The sequence below is a fragment of the Pimephales promelas genome, chromosome 6, assembly GCF_988280905.1.
Source record: "Pimephales promelas chromosome 6, fPimPro1.hap1.1, whole genome shotgun sequence".
NCBI lineage: Eukaryota > Metazoa > Chordata > Actinopteri > Cypriniformes > Leuciscidae > Pimephales > Pimephales promelas.
Window position 1 is genome coordinate 11,618,331 of NC_142774.1, and position 16,149 is coordinate 11,634,479.

The following is a 16,149-nucleotide window of genomic DNA, read 5'->3' on the forward strand; positions in this document are numbered from 1 at the left end:
TGGACAAATCATCTTTGTTCCTCGACTGATAACCCCGCCTTCTCGTTCTAGCTGCAGGAGGGCGGGGCTTCCACCCGCATTGGGCCTTCTGTTTAGCCAGTGACCGTTGCGTGCGACAGTGTACGCCACATAAGTTAATATTACACTAGCCAATCAGACTAGGTAAATGTTAAGTGACGCAACTAGGAACCAATGAGAAAACAACTCTAGCTGAAGATACCGAACAACGTCGTTCGGGTCAATAATCCAGCCCCTCCCCCGCAACCATCTGTCACTCAACGGAGGTTTATTGTAATGTCATGGTCATGACGCACTAGTCGGTCCTTTCGGTCCACAAGTGTACGAGGTCGATATGACGAACCGTCAAATTTGTTTGAACTCATAATACATATCGACTTGAAGCTATTGTAAGGGTTTTCCTGTCAAACTGAAGGCTAATGGGGAAGAAAGGGATCTGACCTATTTCAATTGTTGCCATAATTATCTGCCCCTAATTAATACCATTCTCTAGAGAAGCTGCTGTAATTCCTGTAAGGATATATTTTAAATATATACATATGCCTTACAGTAAAACCCTTTTTAACTGCTAGAAATGCTTAAAGTTGTTGATCTCAATTATTTCTGTGCAAACTATTGAGTGCTCACTAAAATGTGTGCCATTGTAGTTAAATCAATGTGGACTTTATAAAAAGTTGTTATTTAGCCACAAAAGATGCTCTCTGAATATTATATGCATGTATTAGAATAAAGTATAAACAATGCATTTGTGAAGCTTACATGTGTTCAATCAACGCATTGGCTGCTTTAGCGTCATATAGAACGCTATATGACAAAACGGCGCTATACTACGCACATGGCACCCGTTATCGTTAATATAACACACGCTGTGATGGGTAGGTTTAGGTGTGGGGTAGGGTAGGGTAGTCTCATATTACGCTAAAGGATTTATGACGCCTTGGGTTCGCGTGTTATATTAACGATAAAGGGTGCCATGTCCGTAGTATAGCGCCGTTTTGTCATATAGCGTTCTATATGACGCTAAAGGATGAGAACGGGCTGGTTCAATTGAAAATAAATTGCATTAAAGTCCCCAGAAAAGGCCATATAAACGATTGATAAATTATGCTTCCAACTCTAGTGTAAGCTCCTTTAAAATTGTACAGTATATGCATCCCCTTACATATCTTTGAACACCACTGCATAACTGAATGCTAAACTACTCCAGACATTTTCAATGTTGTCAGATGATAAATAATTTGAGTCTCTACTAATAATATACTAATAAGATGGATAAAATTGAAAAAATGGAGGATATGAGGACCTGATAAGTGTAGCTGGTGTATCAGGTGCACCTTAAATCATGATTGATTTATAAAGGGCTGTGACTAAACAATGATAGCTTTTGCATAGAAAAATGTTTAATACAATGTAGTGTGATGAACAGCAAAGCAAACGTAGTACAACATAATCAAACAAGTTTTTTCTTCTTTTCACCCTTTTCTGTTTTTTTCAGAGGGGATAGTCACGCCACAGACTGAAACAGAGGAGGGGAAAGTGAGTGTTAGCAAAAAATGCTTTGGTTTGTGTGGTTTCTGAATGTGTAAAAGGAAGAGAGAATACCTCTGTGTGTACTCTAGGTCAGTGTACTCTTTTAGAACAATGTCTTTAATCTCATGCGGGGGATTCAGCCCATGCAGTGCTGCCCTCTCCCATCTCTGCAGTCGACTGATCCCTAACACACACACACACACACATAGGGTCACACACACTTTATTTTACAGTACATGCATTTTCAATGTACTTACAGTCTATTTACCCAAGAAAGTACTAAGTAAGATGCCCCCCATAAGATGATGCATCAGCCAATGTGTTAAAATAAATGTAAACATTTGATATATATATATATATATATATATATATATACTAAATCAACTATTCTATTTAACATTTTATTTTGACAATTAGTTTTGAATTCAAATTATTGAATAATGTATGTCAGACAAAGCAGAATCCCAGTAAAAGAAATTAATCTGAAAGTTAAAATTATCCTATGACTTATTTAGAGGCATAAGAAAATTTACATATTTAATTGCCCATATTTTAATTAAAGATACGTCATTGAAGAAACACTTTGGAATCAAACTGAATGATTTCACTCAATAGGTTTAAATTAAGGCGAAGATGTCTGAAATGTCTAATTTGTGGAAATTGTAAATGACCCTGTTAATAACAATAAGTATTACATTTAAAAATAGTAACACTAGTAACAACATGCCATCCTGGGCCTTCTGTGCCAATTCTGGGGGGTTCATCTTACCCCAAGGGTCTCATTTTATCTTTTTACTTCAAAATACAATTTTTTTACTCCACAAATCCAAAAACACTGATGTGTTTACAAATCCCTCATTAACAAATACACACATTATTCAACATAATATAATGTCATAGATCACTATTTTCTAGAAACAACAAAAAATAATAATAATTTACCTCACTATACTATATCTCACAAACGTTTATATTAAGTGTAAGTTACATTATATTAAAAATAGTATACCCATTTAGCAAAAACGATGAGATGAGAGTTTGTGCCATCTATGGCCAGGAGAAAAAATGAAGGCAGCGGATCATCTTACCCTATAAGCAGTAGCTTTTGCTACGTTCACTTGAAACGGACCCACAAAAAAAGTGGCCTCCGTCCGCTGGCACTCAAAAAAGAGCCCCGTCCCGGCAATCACGGGGTTACAGGGCAAAAATGCCACCAACATAGTCTATTGATTTCATTCAAAGTTAATGTTAGGTGACTTAGCCTAGCACATTGTCGGTCTTTGCAGTATTTTTCCAACAAGAATTCCAAACAAAAATCCACAGAACCATTGCGTGTCTCCGAGCAACACAGTGATGTTTTCGTTATGTTGAATTTTCTAAATGAATTTCGTTACATGTTATTAACAATTCATTTGAATGATGGGGAGCCTCCAGAAACAGGCCTCTGAATTGCAAAGGCCGCCTCTGTCTATAAGGTATTACATGGGTTAAGTTTAGGTTTAGGGGTATAGGTTCAGGAGGACTAGTACTACCTAGTTTTATTTTTTAAGTAAACACACTATAAAATGTGAATAACAAGATACAGACAAGGCTTGCAACAAAAGAATTCAAGACCTTAAAGTGATAAAGCCGACAGTTTTCAGTGTTCTATATAAGTGTGCTTCAGAAGCTAAATGAAAAATACAGAAATAAACAGCATAATAATGTAACTGGCACAAAGATATTGGTTAATTATACTGATGATGTACCTGTACATGGTCCGAATCTCCAGTCCAGATCAAACTTCTTCAATTCTTGTAGATCTTTTTCTCTTTCACTCGATTGTGGGGGCTCAGGCTCTGATCAGTAATAACATGTTATTAATGCTCTTTTAAATAATTAGCATAATTTAGGAATACAATGACATTGCAAATCTCTTCTTTCATGTAAATAATAGGCACATACACACAATGAAACAAACTGTCCTACCTGCTTTTGGCGGGGAAGGAGACTTGTTCCTCTTGCCCCCTCTCTTTGCCTTCTTTACAACCTTAAAGGTGTCGGTGATGAGGCCACGCTTAGGTGTCATATCTAAAATGAAAGATAGTTGGTAACATTTTACACAGTAAGGTCCCGTTGAGAAACGTTTGTTACAGTATTTTTGTTAACGTTAGTTAATGAAAAATCAACTTGTAAAATTGCATGTAATTTGTAATAATTATAAATTACATGCAACTTACCCTAAACCAAACCGTAATCCTACTATTACCCTAATCCATAGACTTAAATTTACTCAGTAATTAAATATATAATTACACTGTAACAGTGAAACATTGACATAAAGAGTAACCCAAATTTTATTTCAAGTTCACGTTAGATCATCTTTTATTTAATAGTGTTTCAGAATGAATTCTTCATTTTTGGGAGCACAGTGCTTATTGAGCAAGATGATTGACATGAAATTACATTTATTTCAACAAGATAATTCGATAAGTAAATCAGTCTATGTGTTAAAGGAATAATGTTGCTTTGTGAACAACAAGGGGTTCACATTTTGTTAATTACACAATATCCGCATCACGCAGATCTTTGGTCAGATAACGTTACTAGTCTAGCCCATTCGACCAAGAAACGAATGCATGTATTATAACAAATTGCAAACAATCTATTTTTGTATAGCATTCCAATTTTCGATTAAAAATTGCATTAATGGTGATGTTTATTAATCGATCGATGGATGCTTCCATCTCGACTATAGCTTCTGCAAAAGTGCATGTAACGTTAGTACGTGCATTCTCTTATGTTTTAAATTTACGGCATACCTGAATGCTGCTAGAACGTTGTCAGATGATAAAATATTTGCGAATGTTGACAGTTGTCTCCGTCAAATCCTTTTAACTTTCGCTTTGTGGTTCGATCGTTTACAAAACAGACTGACATTCAATAGGAAAGGCGGGGCCACGCACAGAGCGTGATGGCGTCATGATGACGAACGCGTAGCTCTGCGGCGCTCCGCACATCTACGCACGCAGGACTCGAGTCGGCCTTGATCCTCTCGCCGAATTACAGTAATTCTGATTCATATATATCACGTTTCATTTGCTGTGCAATAAAATTGTTTGAAATAAACTATTAATGCTTGGAATTTACTGTAAATTTAAAATAAGTCGTTCGTAACAAAACAGAAAAAACACTAGCCGCTATGTATGGCCGAATATGGTTGTGTTGCTAGCTCTATTTATTTGTTTATAGTTAGAAAACAATTGACAGTGTGCAGCTGCAAAATATTTAATTTCGCAAAGTTTTATTTTACACCTCAAAGCTAACTGTTTACATCCAAACCAACCTGCAAGGAAAAAGTTGTCATTTATGAGCTTTCCTTAACTGGCGAATCCATAATGCCACAGGCAGTGAAAAAGAAATAAGCTAACTTATATGCATACGGGATGATGTGTATATTTATGATTTTACCCCTGCCGTCGCAGCTTTTGAACGTCACAGGTCCACTCTGTCTAAGCTGGAGTGGCTGACATGAGTGACACTCTTGAATTCAATGAAATTTATCAGGAGGTCAAGGGCAGCTGGGTGAGTAGAGGCTCCAGCAGTTTGGTTTCTAATCTGAGATGTTATTCTAGAAAACACTGAACAAAAACGACTGACTTGCCTCTCTCTTTAGAATGATGGCCGTCTGCGCTTCAGTAAGCAGACAGTGGTGTTTAAAAACAATAAGACCGGGAAGGTGGACAGCATTGGGGTCTCCGAGCTCACTCAGGCCCAGTGGAGGAGAGTCTGTCTGGGTCACGGCATCAAACTGTGCACCACCACTGGTCACATCTACAAATATGATGGCTTCAAAGACACTGTGAGTCAGAGATACATAATTCGATCAATCAAAATACCTCCCACCCTCCACCCTTTCATTCAATGCCTTACATTTTCATCCATCTCTTCATGTACAGGACCTTGACAAGATCTCTGAGTACTTCAAAGCCAACTACAAAGTGGAGCTGATGGAGAAAGATATGTGTGTGAAGGGCTGGAATTGGGGAACAGCTAAATTTAATGGTCAGTGCAATCCTGAAGCATCGCTATTGCTGAGATATGTACAGTTGCATCTTGTATAGTGACTTGACTTAATTCAACACTCTTAAAAATAAAGGTTCCAAATAGGGGATATTTCAGCAATGCGTTTTTCTTAAAAAAGTGAGAAAAACATTTTAATAATCTAAAGAAGTATAAAGAACCTTTTGTGCAATGAAACCATTCCATGGATGTAAAATGTTCTTCATGGAACCATAGATGTCAATAAAGAACCTTTATTTTTAAGAATGAAGTTTCTATGGTCTATAATAGAAAGATAGATTAGTATTATATATATTATATAAGTAGATATTTGTCATTGTTTAATCATCAGCCTCTGCCGATAAGTTTACTGAGTTTGTTTAACCAATTTCATGTTCCAGCATAGCATTTTTAATACACTTAGCTTGAAAATGCCTTTTCACTGCCATTTCAAGGTATTAAACTCTTTGCCCCCTTGGCTTTTCAGGGCCGTTGCTTTCATTCGAGGTAAATGACAGTCCTGCATTTGAGATTCCACTCTCCAGTGTATCCCAGTGTGCAACAGGAAAGAATGAGGTCACGGTGGAGTTTCATCAGAATGATGACACAGAGGTATCCCTCATGGAGGTGCGCTTCTACGTCCCCCCCAGCACAGGAGATGAAGGTTCAGACCCTGTGGAGGTAAGTGTGTTTGCGTGAGTGTGTGTGTGTGTGTGTGTGTGTGCGTGTCCACCCCTACCTAACACTGACCAGCAGATGGCGTAGTTTACCAAGCAACAATCATAACATGCCCCTAAACAAAGGGTTTCAATCTTTTAGATGCCATGACGGACCCCCAAATAAGATCATCCTCATGCAAGGTACCCCAATCCTATTTAAAAGAATTATTATTTTAAATTTTATTTCAAAAATGTAATTTATAATTATTAATTTTATTATATTATAATTTTATTATAATTTTATTTATTAATATTATTATTAATTTTTTGTATAAAAACCCAAATTATACTGTAAAAATTAATATTATAAAAATGTTTAAATATTATTTGGGGAAAATGTAGTTTTATTTTATGTTTGAAATGGTTTTAAAAAATCTACTCACTATGGTACAATTTAATTTAATTCACAATGCATATCATTTCAAAGAAGCTTAAAAGAAAAATGCACGTTTGTACATTACAATTTAGAGTGATCTGTTTTCAGACATGACTGTGTCAAAGTAATGTCCATATGTCAAAAATATACAGTTCTAAGATAATATAAATCAACCAGTTAGCTAATACTATGTAATAATTTAGGCAGAAATAATGAACTCGTTTAAGCAAATATTACAAGTTGTGATCATAATGATTACAATATAGAGAAAATCCATACTATTGTTAGATGAATAATTATACTTTATAAATAATGTATTGCTAGATGTGTTATTTATCATTTAGAATGTATTTATTTAAATATTTATTTGAATAATTTTATTATTTGTTTAGTTTCATCTCTTTTTATCATTATTATGCATTTATTTCTAAATTCGACATGGGTTTTTCTCTCTCTTCATTCCTTTGCGGCCCCCGGGGGTTCCCCAAATCCCAGTTTAAAAACCTCTACCCTAAAGTACAACATTTACATCCTTAAAGCCAACTTAAACTGAAATGCAAATTGAGGCCACAATACTCTTCTCTGCTGTTTTAGGCATTTGCTCAGAACGTTTTGTCCAAAGCAGATGTCATCCAGGCCACAGGAGATGCTGTGTGTATCTTCAGAGAGTTGCAGTGCCTCACACCTAGGGGCAGGTACATACACCTACACACCAAGATATTTACCTCACAATTTTTCAGGTTTGCCTTTAAAATAAAATAAAAAAAAGTGTGAAGTAGCAGAACATGACTTTTTGCCTCTCTCTCTAGGTACGATATCCGTATTTATCCAACATTCCTCCATCTGCATGGTAAGACGTTTGACTACAAGATCCCGTACACCACAGTGCTCCGCCTTTTCCTGTTGCCTCATAAAGACCAGCGGCAGATGTTCTTTGTGGTAAGTGGTGCATCATAGTCTGTAAAACAGTCTCTGATCCATCTTTAGGGCTAGTATTAGAGGACTTTAATCTAGTTTTGCTGTGTGTCTGATTGTCTGATATGAGACCTGCAACCTCCCTTCTCTTTCAGATCAGTCTGGACCCGCCCATTAAACAGGGTCAAACCCGCTACCATTTTCTCATTCTTCTGTTCTCCAAAGAAGAGGACATCAGCCTCACTCTCAACATGAACGAGTGAGTGAGAGCGAGAGACAGAGAATGAGTAAGACCGGTGAAGGATGTGATGGGTGTCATAAATAAACTCTTTACATTTTCTGCCAAGACTAAAAGGAGATACCAAAGAGAAATTAATTTTGTGTGCAGTTATGTTTAGCTATATTCTGTAAAGTGTTATGTCAAAAAAAAAACTCTTCCTGAGGAGCTGTTTCAATTCAACAAGGTCGATGATGCTATTTCATTTAGCAGACGCTTTATCCTAGGCAAATTACAGGACACTAAACCTTGGAGCAACATGGAGTAAAAGGAATTGTTCACTTGAACAATTGAATTGATTTTCTGCTGTCATTTCCTGATTCATTCACATGTGTTGCCATCCAGCAGTATTATTTCTCTCTGTTTCCCTGTTTTGCAGGGATGAGGTGGAGAGACGTTTTGAAGGAAAACTTAATAAAAACATGTCTGGCTCTCTCTATGAGATGGTAAGCAGAGTCATGAAGGCCCTGGTCAACAGGAAGATCACAGTGCCTGGAAATTTCCAAGGGTAAAACACATATACAAAACATATAAATAATATACCAAAATTTACTACAGTAAATGACTGTAAAATAAAGTAATATTCTGTTTTAAAAACATATAATTGTATTACAATATTAATAAAATGAACAAATAAATGTATTATTTACATTATTTAAATTTACGTTGACAGTTTTGTCTAACAAAACAATATGTAGCTTCTTTAACACATTGTTAATATTATATCTTTAAACATTAAAGAGTATAGAAAATGCATAAATATAATGAAATATACACCTAAAGGCCTTTTCTTAATGCCCAAAACATTGCCATTGGATCAAATCTTTGTGATTTATTTCTTATTTTTTAACAGTAAATTGATCAATACAATTTTTAATTTCAATTTGAATTTATTCCTATAAAAAATAACATCTTACTGACCCCAAGGTTTTGAACATTACTGTATGTAGTACAACATAATACCAATACAAATTTTATGAAGTCTGATCAATTCCACTATCATTATGTCTCCTTCTCTTCTCTGTAGTCACTCAGGAGCTCAGTGTATAACATGTTCATATAAGGCCACTTCAGGGCTGTTGTATCCTTTGGAAAGAGGTTTTATCTATGTGCACAAGCCTCCGGTGCACCTCCGCTTTGAAGAGATCGCCTGCGTGAACTTCGCCCGTGGAACCACCACCACTCGCTCTTTCGATTTTGAGATTGAGACCAAGCAGGGCAATCAGTACACCTTCAGCAGCATCGAGAGGTACCCATAAGCCTAATGTTATTGTTGCCCACTTGTCGGGAACATAGCTTTGTGGGAACTTGACCATACCAGTAATGAAAAGACCAGTGTCCATTATCCTCTTTAAGGCACTTCCTGTCATTATGTCCTTGAGCACTTAACCCCCATCTGCCATAGAAAGTCTATGCTACCTCTTTGTGGTGATTCTTTCTGCTTTATCTCATACTGAAGTAAAAGGGCCTCTCTCTATTAGTGACCTGACCCCTTCTACATAAGATGTTAAGGGGAACAAAGTTACTTTAGGCACATTACAGTATTTTCAGTTGGGTCCATATTATGACTGAATCAATACACTAACACATCACATTAATGTGGCAGAAGCAACAGTTTCTTGAAAACAATTCATCCTTGTTTCGTTCGAAACCTGTTTGACTTTCTGTTTTTGTCCATGCAATGAAAGTCCAAAACACTTATGTCATATAGGTTAGGTAAATGATGACAGAAATGTCATTCTTTGAGTGAACTATCCCTTTAACACATTCTTCAACCATTCTGGTACGTTTTTTTTTTTTTTTGGTAACAATACACACAAAAAATGTACTGCGCTTAACTTAACTATAAAGTTAAAATTTTCGCTCTAATTTTATATGAATAGGGAAGTCCACACCACGGATATATTGATAATGACATATATTTCCAGCTGATGAATGATAAAAACATGGACAGCCAATCAGAATCCACCCAACTTTAAAGCAATTTCTGAGAAACACTGTTGATATTTGAAATTGACACCCAAACAAACACACCTCGGCATCTCGTTCTCTACATTCTTTCTACAAATGTCCTGCTTGCTCACTCTCTCTCCTCCCCCATCACGAGCGTATACACCCCCTACCCCCCTACCCCTACCCCCTACACCCCCATAAAAACTACTACTTTGTTTTTATATGTTCAATCTATCTTCACCTTCTTCTTTAGGGAAGAATATGGGAAACTCTTTGACTTCGTCAATGCTAAGAAGTTAAGCATCAAGAACAGAGGCTTTAAAGAGGTACAGCTACAGTCCTTTTTCTGTCCTATCACCATTTTCATCTGCATAGACATGTCCATATAGACCCTTTCACACAGTGGACGTACACTCATTCTACTCTTTGTGTTTGTGCTGTATGTCTGTATTGTGTTCATGTAGAAAAAGGTTGGTATTGTCCCGCGGTTTGGTGTCGGTGCTCCAATAACTTGCTTGCATGGTGTTTGTTTGCGTGTCACAATCACAACCCGAGTGTCGAAAGCATTCTCTCATATCTTTGAAGGCTTAAAGGAGATTTCTCATCCACCAAACGGTGGGCAGGCTCACTGGTTTATGATTTGACCCGTGAACGCTGTGTTAAGATCACTCAGATGTCATTATCAGACTGCAACAGTATTTCATCTGAACTCTGTATTTAATGTTGTGGTCGCTTTACAAAAAAACCTTTTCTAATCTAAACAGTTGTGTGTGCTATGAACACAGCAATGCTCAAGGGAGTGCTTTTGAGTGAGTTAACACTGATTGCTGATATGAAAGTACCGTGTGCGCGTGTGTGTGTGTGAGAGAGAGGTCGATGAGGATGGGAACATGAATGGGTTTGAAATCTATGCTTGGAGAGGGTTTCCTGTGTCCGCTTTGTTACAAATACTAACTATGCAATGACACGATGTTGATATTGCATTGATATCATTTTTATTTGTATTCTATCAGGGTATGAAAGGTAATGACAACATGTACAGCGACTCGGACGACGACCAGCATGATGCGTACCTGGAGCGCATGAAAGAAGAGGGCAAGATCCGTGAGGAGGGCAATGACAGTGACGACTCAGAGGGCGAGAGTGGTGAGTGGTAGCTCTCTGAGCCAATCATTCTTATTTTATTAATGACTGTTTACTTGTTTTCTATAACCTTGATGACTTGATGTTTTTTGCTGTGATATCACAATTGTTGTAGAAAATTGTGAAATTTCAGTAGTATCTTAAAAGTTGGTATCAAAACAACCTTATTTCCAGGAAAAATAACTATATTGCGATATACCTATATTGTTCTCATGAAATAAAATTACTCGCATTGAGATAAGAATTTGTTTATATTAGCCACTTCTACCCGCAACTGTATTTGGGTGTGATAAATTACAACTGGCTTGGCTGAACAGAGTATGTGTTGTGTGAGATAAATTAACATTTGAATTGACTTTTTTTCTCCTCCCAGATGAATCTTTTAATCCTGGAGAAGAAGATGATGATATAGCAGAGGAGTAAGAGGCTTTGCGTTTATCTGTTTGTGACAGCTTTAATTAGTGGTGCTTGCTAAGTAAAACATCACAATTACTTTTGCTCATACTTGAACAAACTCATAACTATAAATATTAACAAACAAATTAGTAAAAAAAAGCACCTATAAAAGTACCTTAGTATCAATGAAATTTGATTCTAAAAACACACATAACACCCTAGTGTTAACACACTTACACTTTTTTTCATAAAATGAAAAAATCTGATACCTGAAAAAGTCATATTTGTGTGTGTCAGGTACGACAGTAAGGCCTCTGCCAGTGAAAGCAGCGCTGATGGCGGGGACAGTGATGAAGACCGAAAGAAGAAACCAGCTAAGAAAGCTAAAATTGTAAAAGAAAGAAAACCACGCAAGAAAGAGGTGAGAAAAGAAAGAACAAGCAGTTTACAAGCAGTACAAGTACTTACAAATTCAGTGCTACTTTGTGTGTTCTTGTGTGTAGAAAAAGGCAAAGGATATCAACGCCCCCAAGAGGCCAATGAGTGCCTACATGCTCTGGTTGAACTCTAGCAGAGACCGCATTAAATCAGAGAACCCAGGCATCTCTGTCACAGAAATCTCAAAAAAAGCTGGGGAAATGTGGAAACAAATCACCAAAGACAAGAAAGAGGTGACTCTATTCACTTGGACCTTCCAAAATGTTAAAAGGATAGTTCACCCAAAAATTGAAAATTAACCCATGATTAAATTACCTCACTCTCAAGTCATCCTTGATGGATATGGCTCTCTTCTTTCAGACGAATACAATCGGAGTTATATAAAAAATGTTCTCCTGGCTTTTCCAAGCTTGATAATGGCAGGGAATGGCAGTTTCTGTTATGAAGTCCATAAAAGTGCATCTATCCATCATAAAAGTGCTCCACACGGCTCCGGGGGGTTATGTGATGCGTTTGTTTAAGAAAAATATTCCTATTTAAAACTTTATAAAGTAAAATAACTAGCATTCGACTTAAGTCTGAGCATAACTTATGCAAGTAATGCAACATACTGCAGGTATTTACGCTACGCCATGATGCACTACACTAATTCTACGCCAAAAGTAGACTGCGTTTAGCCGGAAGCTAGAATTTTTCAGAGATACACATCGCTTCAGAAGGCATTTATTATTCCCCGGAGCCATGTGGAGCACTTCAAAACAGAAACGGCCATTTACTGTCATTATAAAGCTTGGAAGAGCCAGAACATTTTTTTTAATATAACTCTGATTGTATTCGTCTGAAAGAAGAATGTCATATACACTTAGGATGATCTGACTCAAGGGCTAATTTTCATTTTTGGGTGAATTATCCTTTTAATGCCTCAGATTGTTTTCTCTTAAAACTTGAACTGATACCTTTGTCTTGTTCATTCCAACAGGAGTGGGAAGGAAAAGCAGAGGAAGCAAAGAAAGACTATGAGCGAGCCATGAGAGAGTACAAGGAGAGTGGTGGAGGATCCTCAAGCAGCTCTAAAAAGTACTCAAAATAGTGAAATAGCCTAGTCCTACGACTTACTGCTTCAGCCAAAAATAATGTCATTTATTAACTCACAATCACCATTGATGTCATCATTAATAATAGGCTTTATCACTCTTTTCCCAAATTTTATTCCTGAAGGGAGAGGAAAAAGAAAGGAGGGAAGAATGAAGAAAAGAAGAAAAAGAAGTCAGGCGGTGGGAAGGAGAAAGAGAAGGAACGAGTAACAGGCAACGACAGCTTTAAGAGTCGAGAGTTCATATCCAGTGAAGAGAGCTCATCAGAGTCAGAAAGAGGGAAGGGACGGAAGCACAAGGTAACACTAACACACGCTTAACAAAATTGTCTATCTAATGGAAACAGTTTCACTCAACAACATAGTTACAGCAACAGCGCAACATAGTACATAGTTTGGAAGGTAGGTAACTATATAGTTCAGAAACGTACGTTTTTAAAACTACATCATACTATGTACATCACATACTAAAAGGAGGGTTGTCAAACAACACCAAAGTATTGCCCAAATGTCAGGATTATGTATATATATATATATATATATATATATATATATGTATATATATATATAGTCCTACAAACAACAAATAACAAAAGTATCAAGCCATAAAAAATGTTCAGTCACATTGCATATGTTACTATGAGCTGTTGAATAAAAAATAAAGCAAATTCTGTCTAATTTTTAGGAACAATACTAATGATTTATTTCAAGATTTACCTCAAGAATAAAAAAGAGCAGTATGACTTTTAATAGTAAAACTTTACAATGATGTTCCATTAGTTAGCATTGGTTAATGCAGTAGCTAACATTAACTAACAATGAGCTGTTATAGTATTTATTCATCTTTGTTAACTTTAGTTAATAAAAATGCAACTGTTTATTAGTTCATGTTAGCTCAGGTACCTTAAATAATATAAACAGAAAATTCTTTGGATTTTAATAATTAGTCTTAATATGAAACTTAAATGTGTCTCCCAGTGTCCAATTATACAATTTGTTTTGATTTATCTGTGACACTGATTTTTTGTTGTTGTCATTTGTTTTTGATCCTCTATTCTCTGCTATGAATATGATCCCATCCAAATTTTGATTTATGTGTCCACAATTCCTGACACTTTTTAGAATTTATAATTGTATATATTTTATTGTCCTGTTTCAGATTTGATCTTACACCAGTGGGTATTAGGGGGAAAATGTATTCACTATGTTCATTGTCTTCCTGTCATTCTCTGTGCCTACTTCTTTTTATACAGGGGTCTGATGATGAAGAGGAAGCGGTCAGTACACCGCCAAGCTCTGAGGAATCTGGCTCAGACTGAAAGACACTAATGAAAGACATAAACAGGGGGAGAGGAAAAAAACATTTCTTATACTTCTCTCATCATTTCAGTGTACATGACCTGATGAAATCCTGATAGTACATGTATTCAAAAACACTTGTGTATTTAGGGGCCTAGACTTCTCCTAGACCGTTTGTCCGATTTTCACCAAAATCTCCACACTGTGCCGACAAAATGTCATGAACTTTATCTCAATAGATGAAACCGTTTTCGTATACCGCAGCAGCAAATTTGAGGCATGATGCCAACATGACTATTCAGGCTTTATTTCTGCAATGCCTTGACATATTGACACCAAACTTAACATGTGTCATTGTCACCTCACTCTGACCACACCACATCAATTTCGTAATTGAGCCACCGATTGGTCGAAAGTCCAAATGGTCAAACCGCTAGATCATATTATTAGTGACTGTATATATGATTATTCAGCCATTTTGCCTAAAATCATCTTAAATTGTATTTAATTGCTCCTTGCTGCAGTTGGTCTGACACTCCTGGCCACGTTGGCTTGTCTTTTCATCTTCTTTACACTTGGCCCCGATAATTGCTGCTTGCAGCTATATTTAACTTTGGTATTGTTGACTCCATAGAATAGCTCACCAAAAATGAGCTATTAAATTCTGTCATTAACTGACCCTTATGTCATTTTAAACCTGTATGATTATTTTTTTTCCTGAATGAATTTCAAAGACGCCATAGAAGTATTATAAAAATAGCCCATACAACCATAACATTATATTCCAAGTCTTGCAGAGCTATTACTATAGCTTTGTGCGAGGAACAGCGAAAATGTTGTTCACTGAATTCACCCTAGCTTTAGCTCATTCAGGAGATAAGAAGTGATGTCTTATTTATTAACAAATCATTTGTTTGAGCTATTTTCAATAAATCGGTTGATCCAATTCTTAAATAGGTTTTTATGAATCGGAATTGGCATTTCATACATGTTTGGAACAACACAAGGGTAAACTATTCCTTTAAATAAGAGTTTATTCATTTTATCTTGTCCTGGACTTGTTCTTATCACTATGTTTATCTGTTTGTACAGACATATTTTACAGTGCTGTTTTCCAAACAGAATAGAAACTGCATCTTTGACACATCTATTGAGCTTGCTCTATATGTATTTACATTGAATGACAGTTATGAAACAAATCTAAAATATTTTTTTTTTTACATTTGTATTCACCTGGAAACATATTTGATTTTGATCCGAGCTCAACGTTTTTTTTTTTCTACAGTATTTTGAAATGTTTAGCGAACACATTACTAATTGTGCACGTTTGTTGATGCATTAAATAATCTACATTTTAAAAATATTTTATTGTTAAGAAATGTTTCTAATAATTGTCTAAATAATAATATTCATTTATGACATTTATGAAGCCAACAACCATTTTCTCATTCACGTGCTCATGCTCATCATCTTCTGAAATGGAAGCGGAAATGTTGTGGTTTTTAAGATAATGTGTTTGTATTGCCAGTAAAAGCCAACAACTGGCAGCCTGCGATGTAAAACGTTCTGGGAAACGTCCTTTCACTTTCAGTTGTACGACTACGTGAATATCATCATCAGCACAACATTATCATGTCCAGATGTATATTTTGTGACGTTACTGTGTAAAAAGAAAACAGCAAATCGATTAATGGTTAGACAACCCATTAAGCCAACTAGGGCGCCACCTTTTTGCAGGAGCAAATTTTCCAAGCTAGTTTCAGTTGGGAATCATTAATCAATGCCTTTTATCAACATTTACTGTCAACGTTTCTAGCATTATGACATAAAAAATACTCGTCCTGTCTTTTCTGCGCCCAAGTTCACTTTTATCCAGATACAAAAGGGGTTGAATGAGTTTGTTATGGGCCAATGCCTAGGGCTGAACAGACACTTGCCAGTTATCTGTGTC

The 16,149-nt window shown here is 36.3% G+C and overlaps 2 protein-coding genes across 2 annotated transcripts; one reads left to right on the plus strand and one right to left on the minus strand.

Moving 5' to 3' along the window:
- Positions 1-1,396: 1,396 nt before the first annotated feature.
- Positions 1,397-4,503, minus strand: pold4 (DNA polymerase delta 4, accessory subunit). The gene is made up of 5 exons (XM_039689865.2): positions 4,350-4,503; positions 3,517-3,618; positions 3,297-3,386; positions 1,621-1,732; positions 1,397-1,534 (listed from the first exon to the last, which is right to left on the minus strand). The coding sequence occupies exons 2-5, from the start codon at positions 3,614-3,616 to the stop codon at positions 1,510-1,512; spliced, it is 327 nt and encodes a 108-aa protein (XP_039545799.2). The 5' UTR covers positions 3,617-3,618; positions 4,350-4,503; the 3' UTR covers positions 1,397-1,509.
- On the plus strand, positions 4,504-15,561 carry ssrp1b (structure specific recognition protein 1b). The gene is made up of 18 exons (XM_039689826.2): positions 4,504-4,595; positions 5,013-5,112; positions 5,204-5,389; positions 5,487-5,592; positions 6,077-6,270; positions 7,279-7,379; positions 7,494-7,623; positions 7,755-7,858; positions 8,256-8,384; positions 8,904-9,125; positions 10,083-10,155; positions 10,843-10,975; positions 11,346-11,391; positions 11,666-11,789; positions 11,872-12,039; positions 12,786-12,883; positions 13,025-13,199; positions 14,153-15,561. Exons 2-18 carry the CDS (start codon positions 5,059-5,061, stop codon positions 14,216-14,218), a joined length of 2,109 nt encoding a protein of 702 aa, XP_039545760.2. The 5' UTR covers positions 4,504-4,595; positions 5,013-5,058; the 3' UTR covers positions 14,219-15,561.
- The last annotated feature ends 588 nt before the right edge of the window (positions 15,562-16,149 follow it).

Bases quoted from the DNA above. Each gene is read 5' to 3' on its own strand.
- pold4 (XM_039689865.2), bottom strand. From the start codon at position 3,616: ATGACACCTAAGCGTGGCCTCATCACCGACACCTTTAAGGTTGTAAAG. The intron at 3,387-3,516 runs GTAGGACAGTTT...ATTACTGATCAG, and splicing joins TCCTTCCCCGCCAAAAGCAG to AGCCTGAGCCCCCACAATCG. The intron at 1,535-1,620 runs GTATTCTCTCTT...CCTCTGTTTCAG, and splicing joins GACCTAGAGTACACACAGAG to TCTGTGGCGTGACTATCCCC.
- ssrp1b (XM_039689826.2), top strand. From the start codon at position 5,059: ATGAGTGACACTCTTGAATTCAATGAAATTTATCAGGAGGTCAAGGGC. The intron at 8,385-8,903 runs GTAAAACACATA...TCTTCTCTGTAG, and splicing joins GTGCCTGGAAATTTCCAAGG to TCACTCAGGAGCTCAGTGTA. The intron at 9,126-10,082 runs GTACCCATAAGC...CTTCTTCTTTAG, and splicing joins ACCTTCAGCAGCATCGAGAG to GGAAGAATATGGGAAACTCT.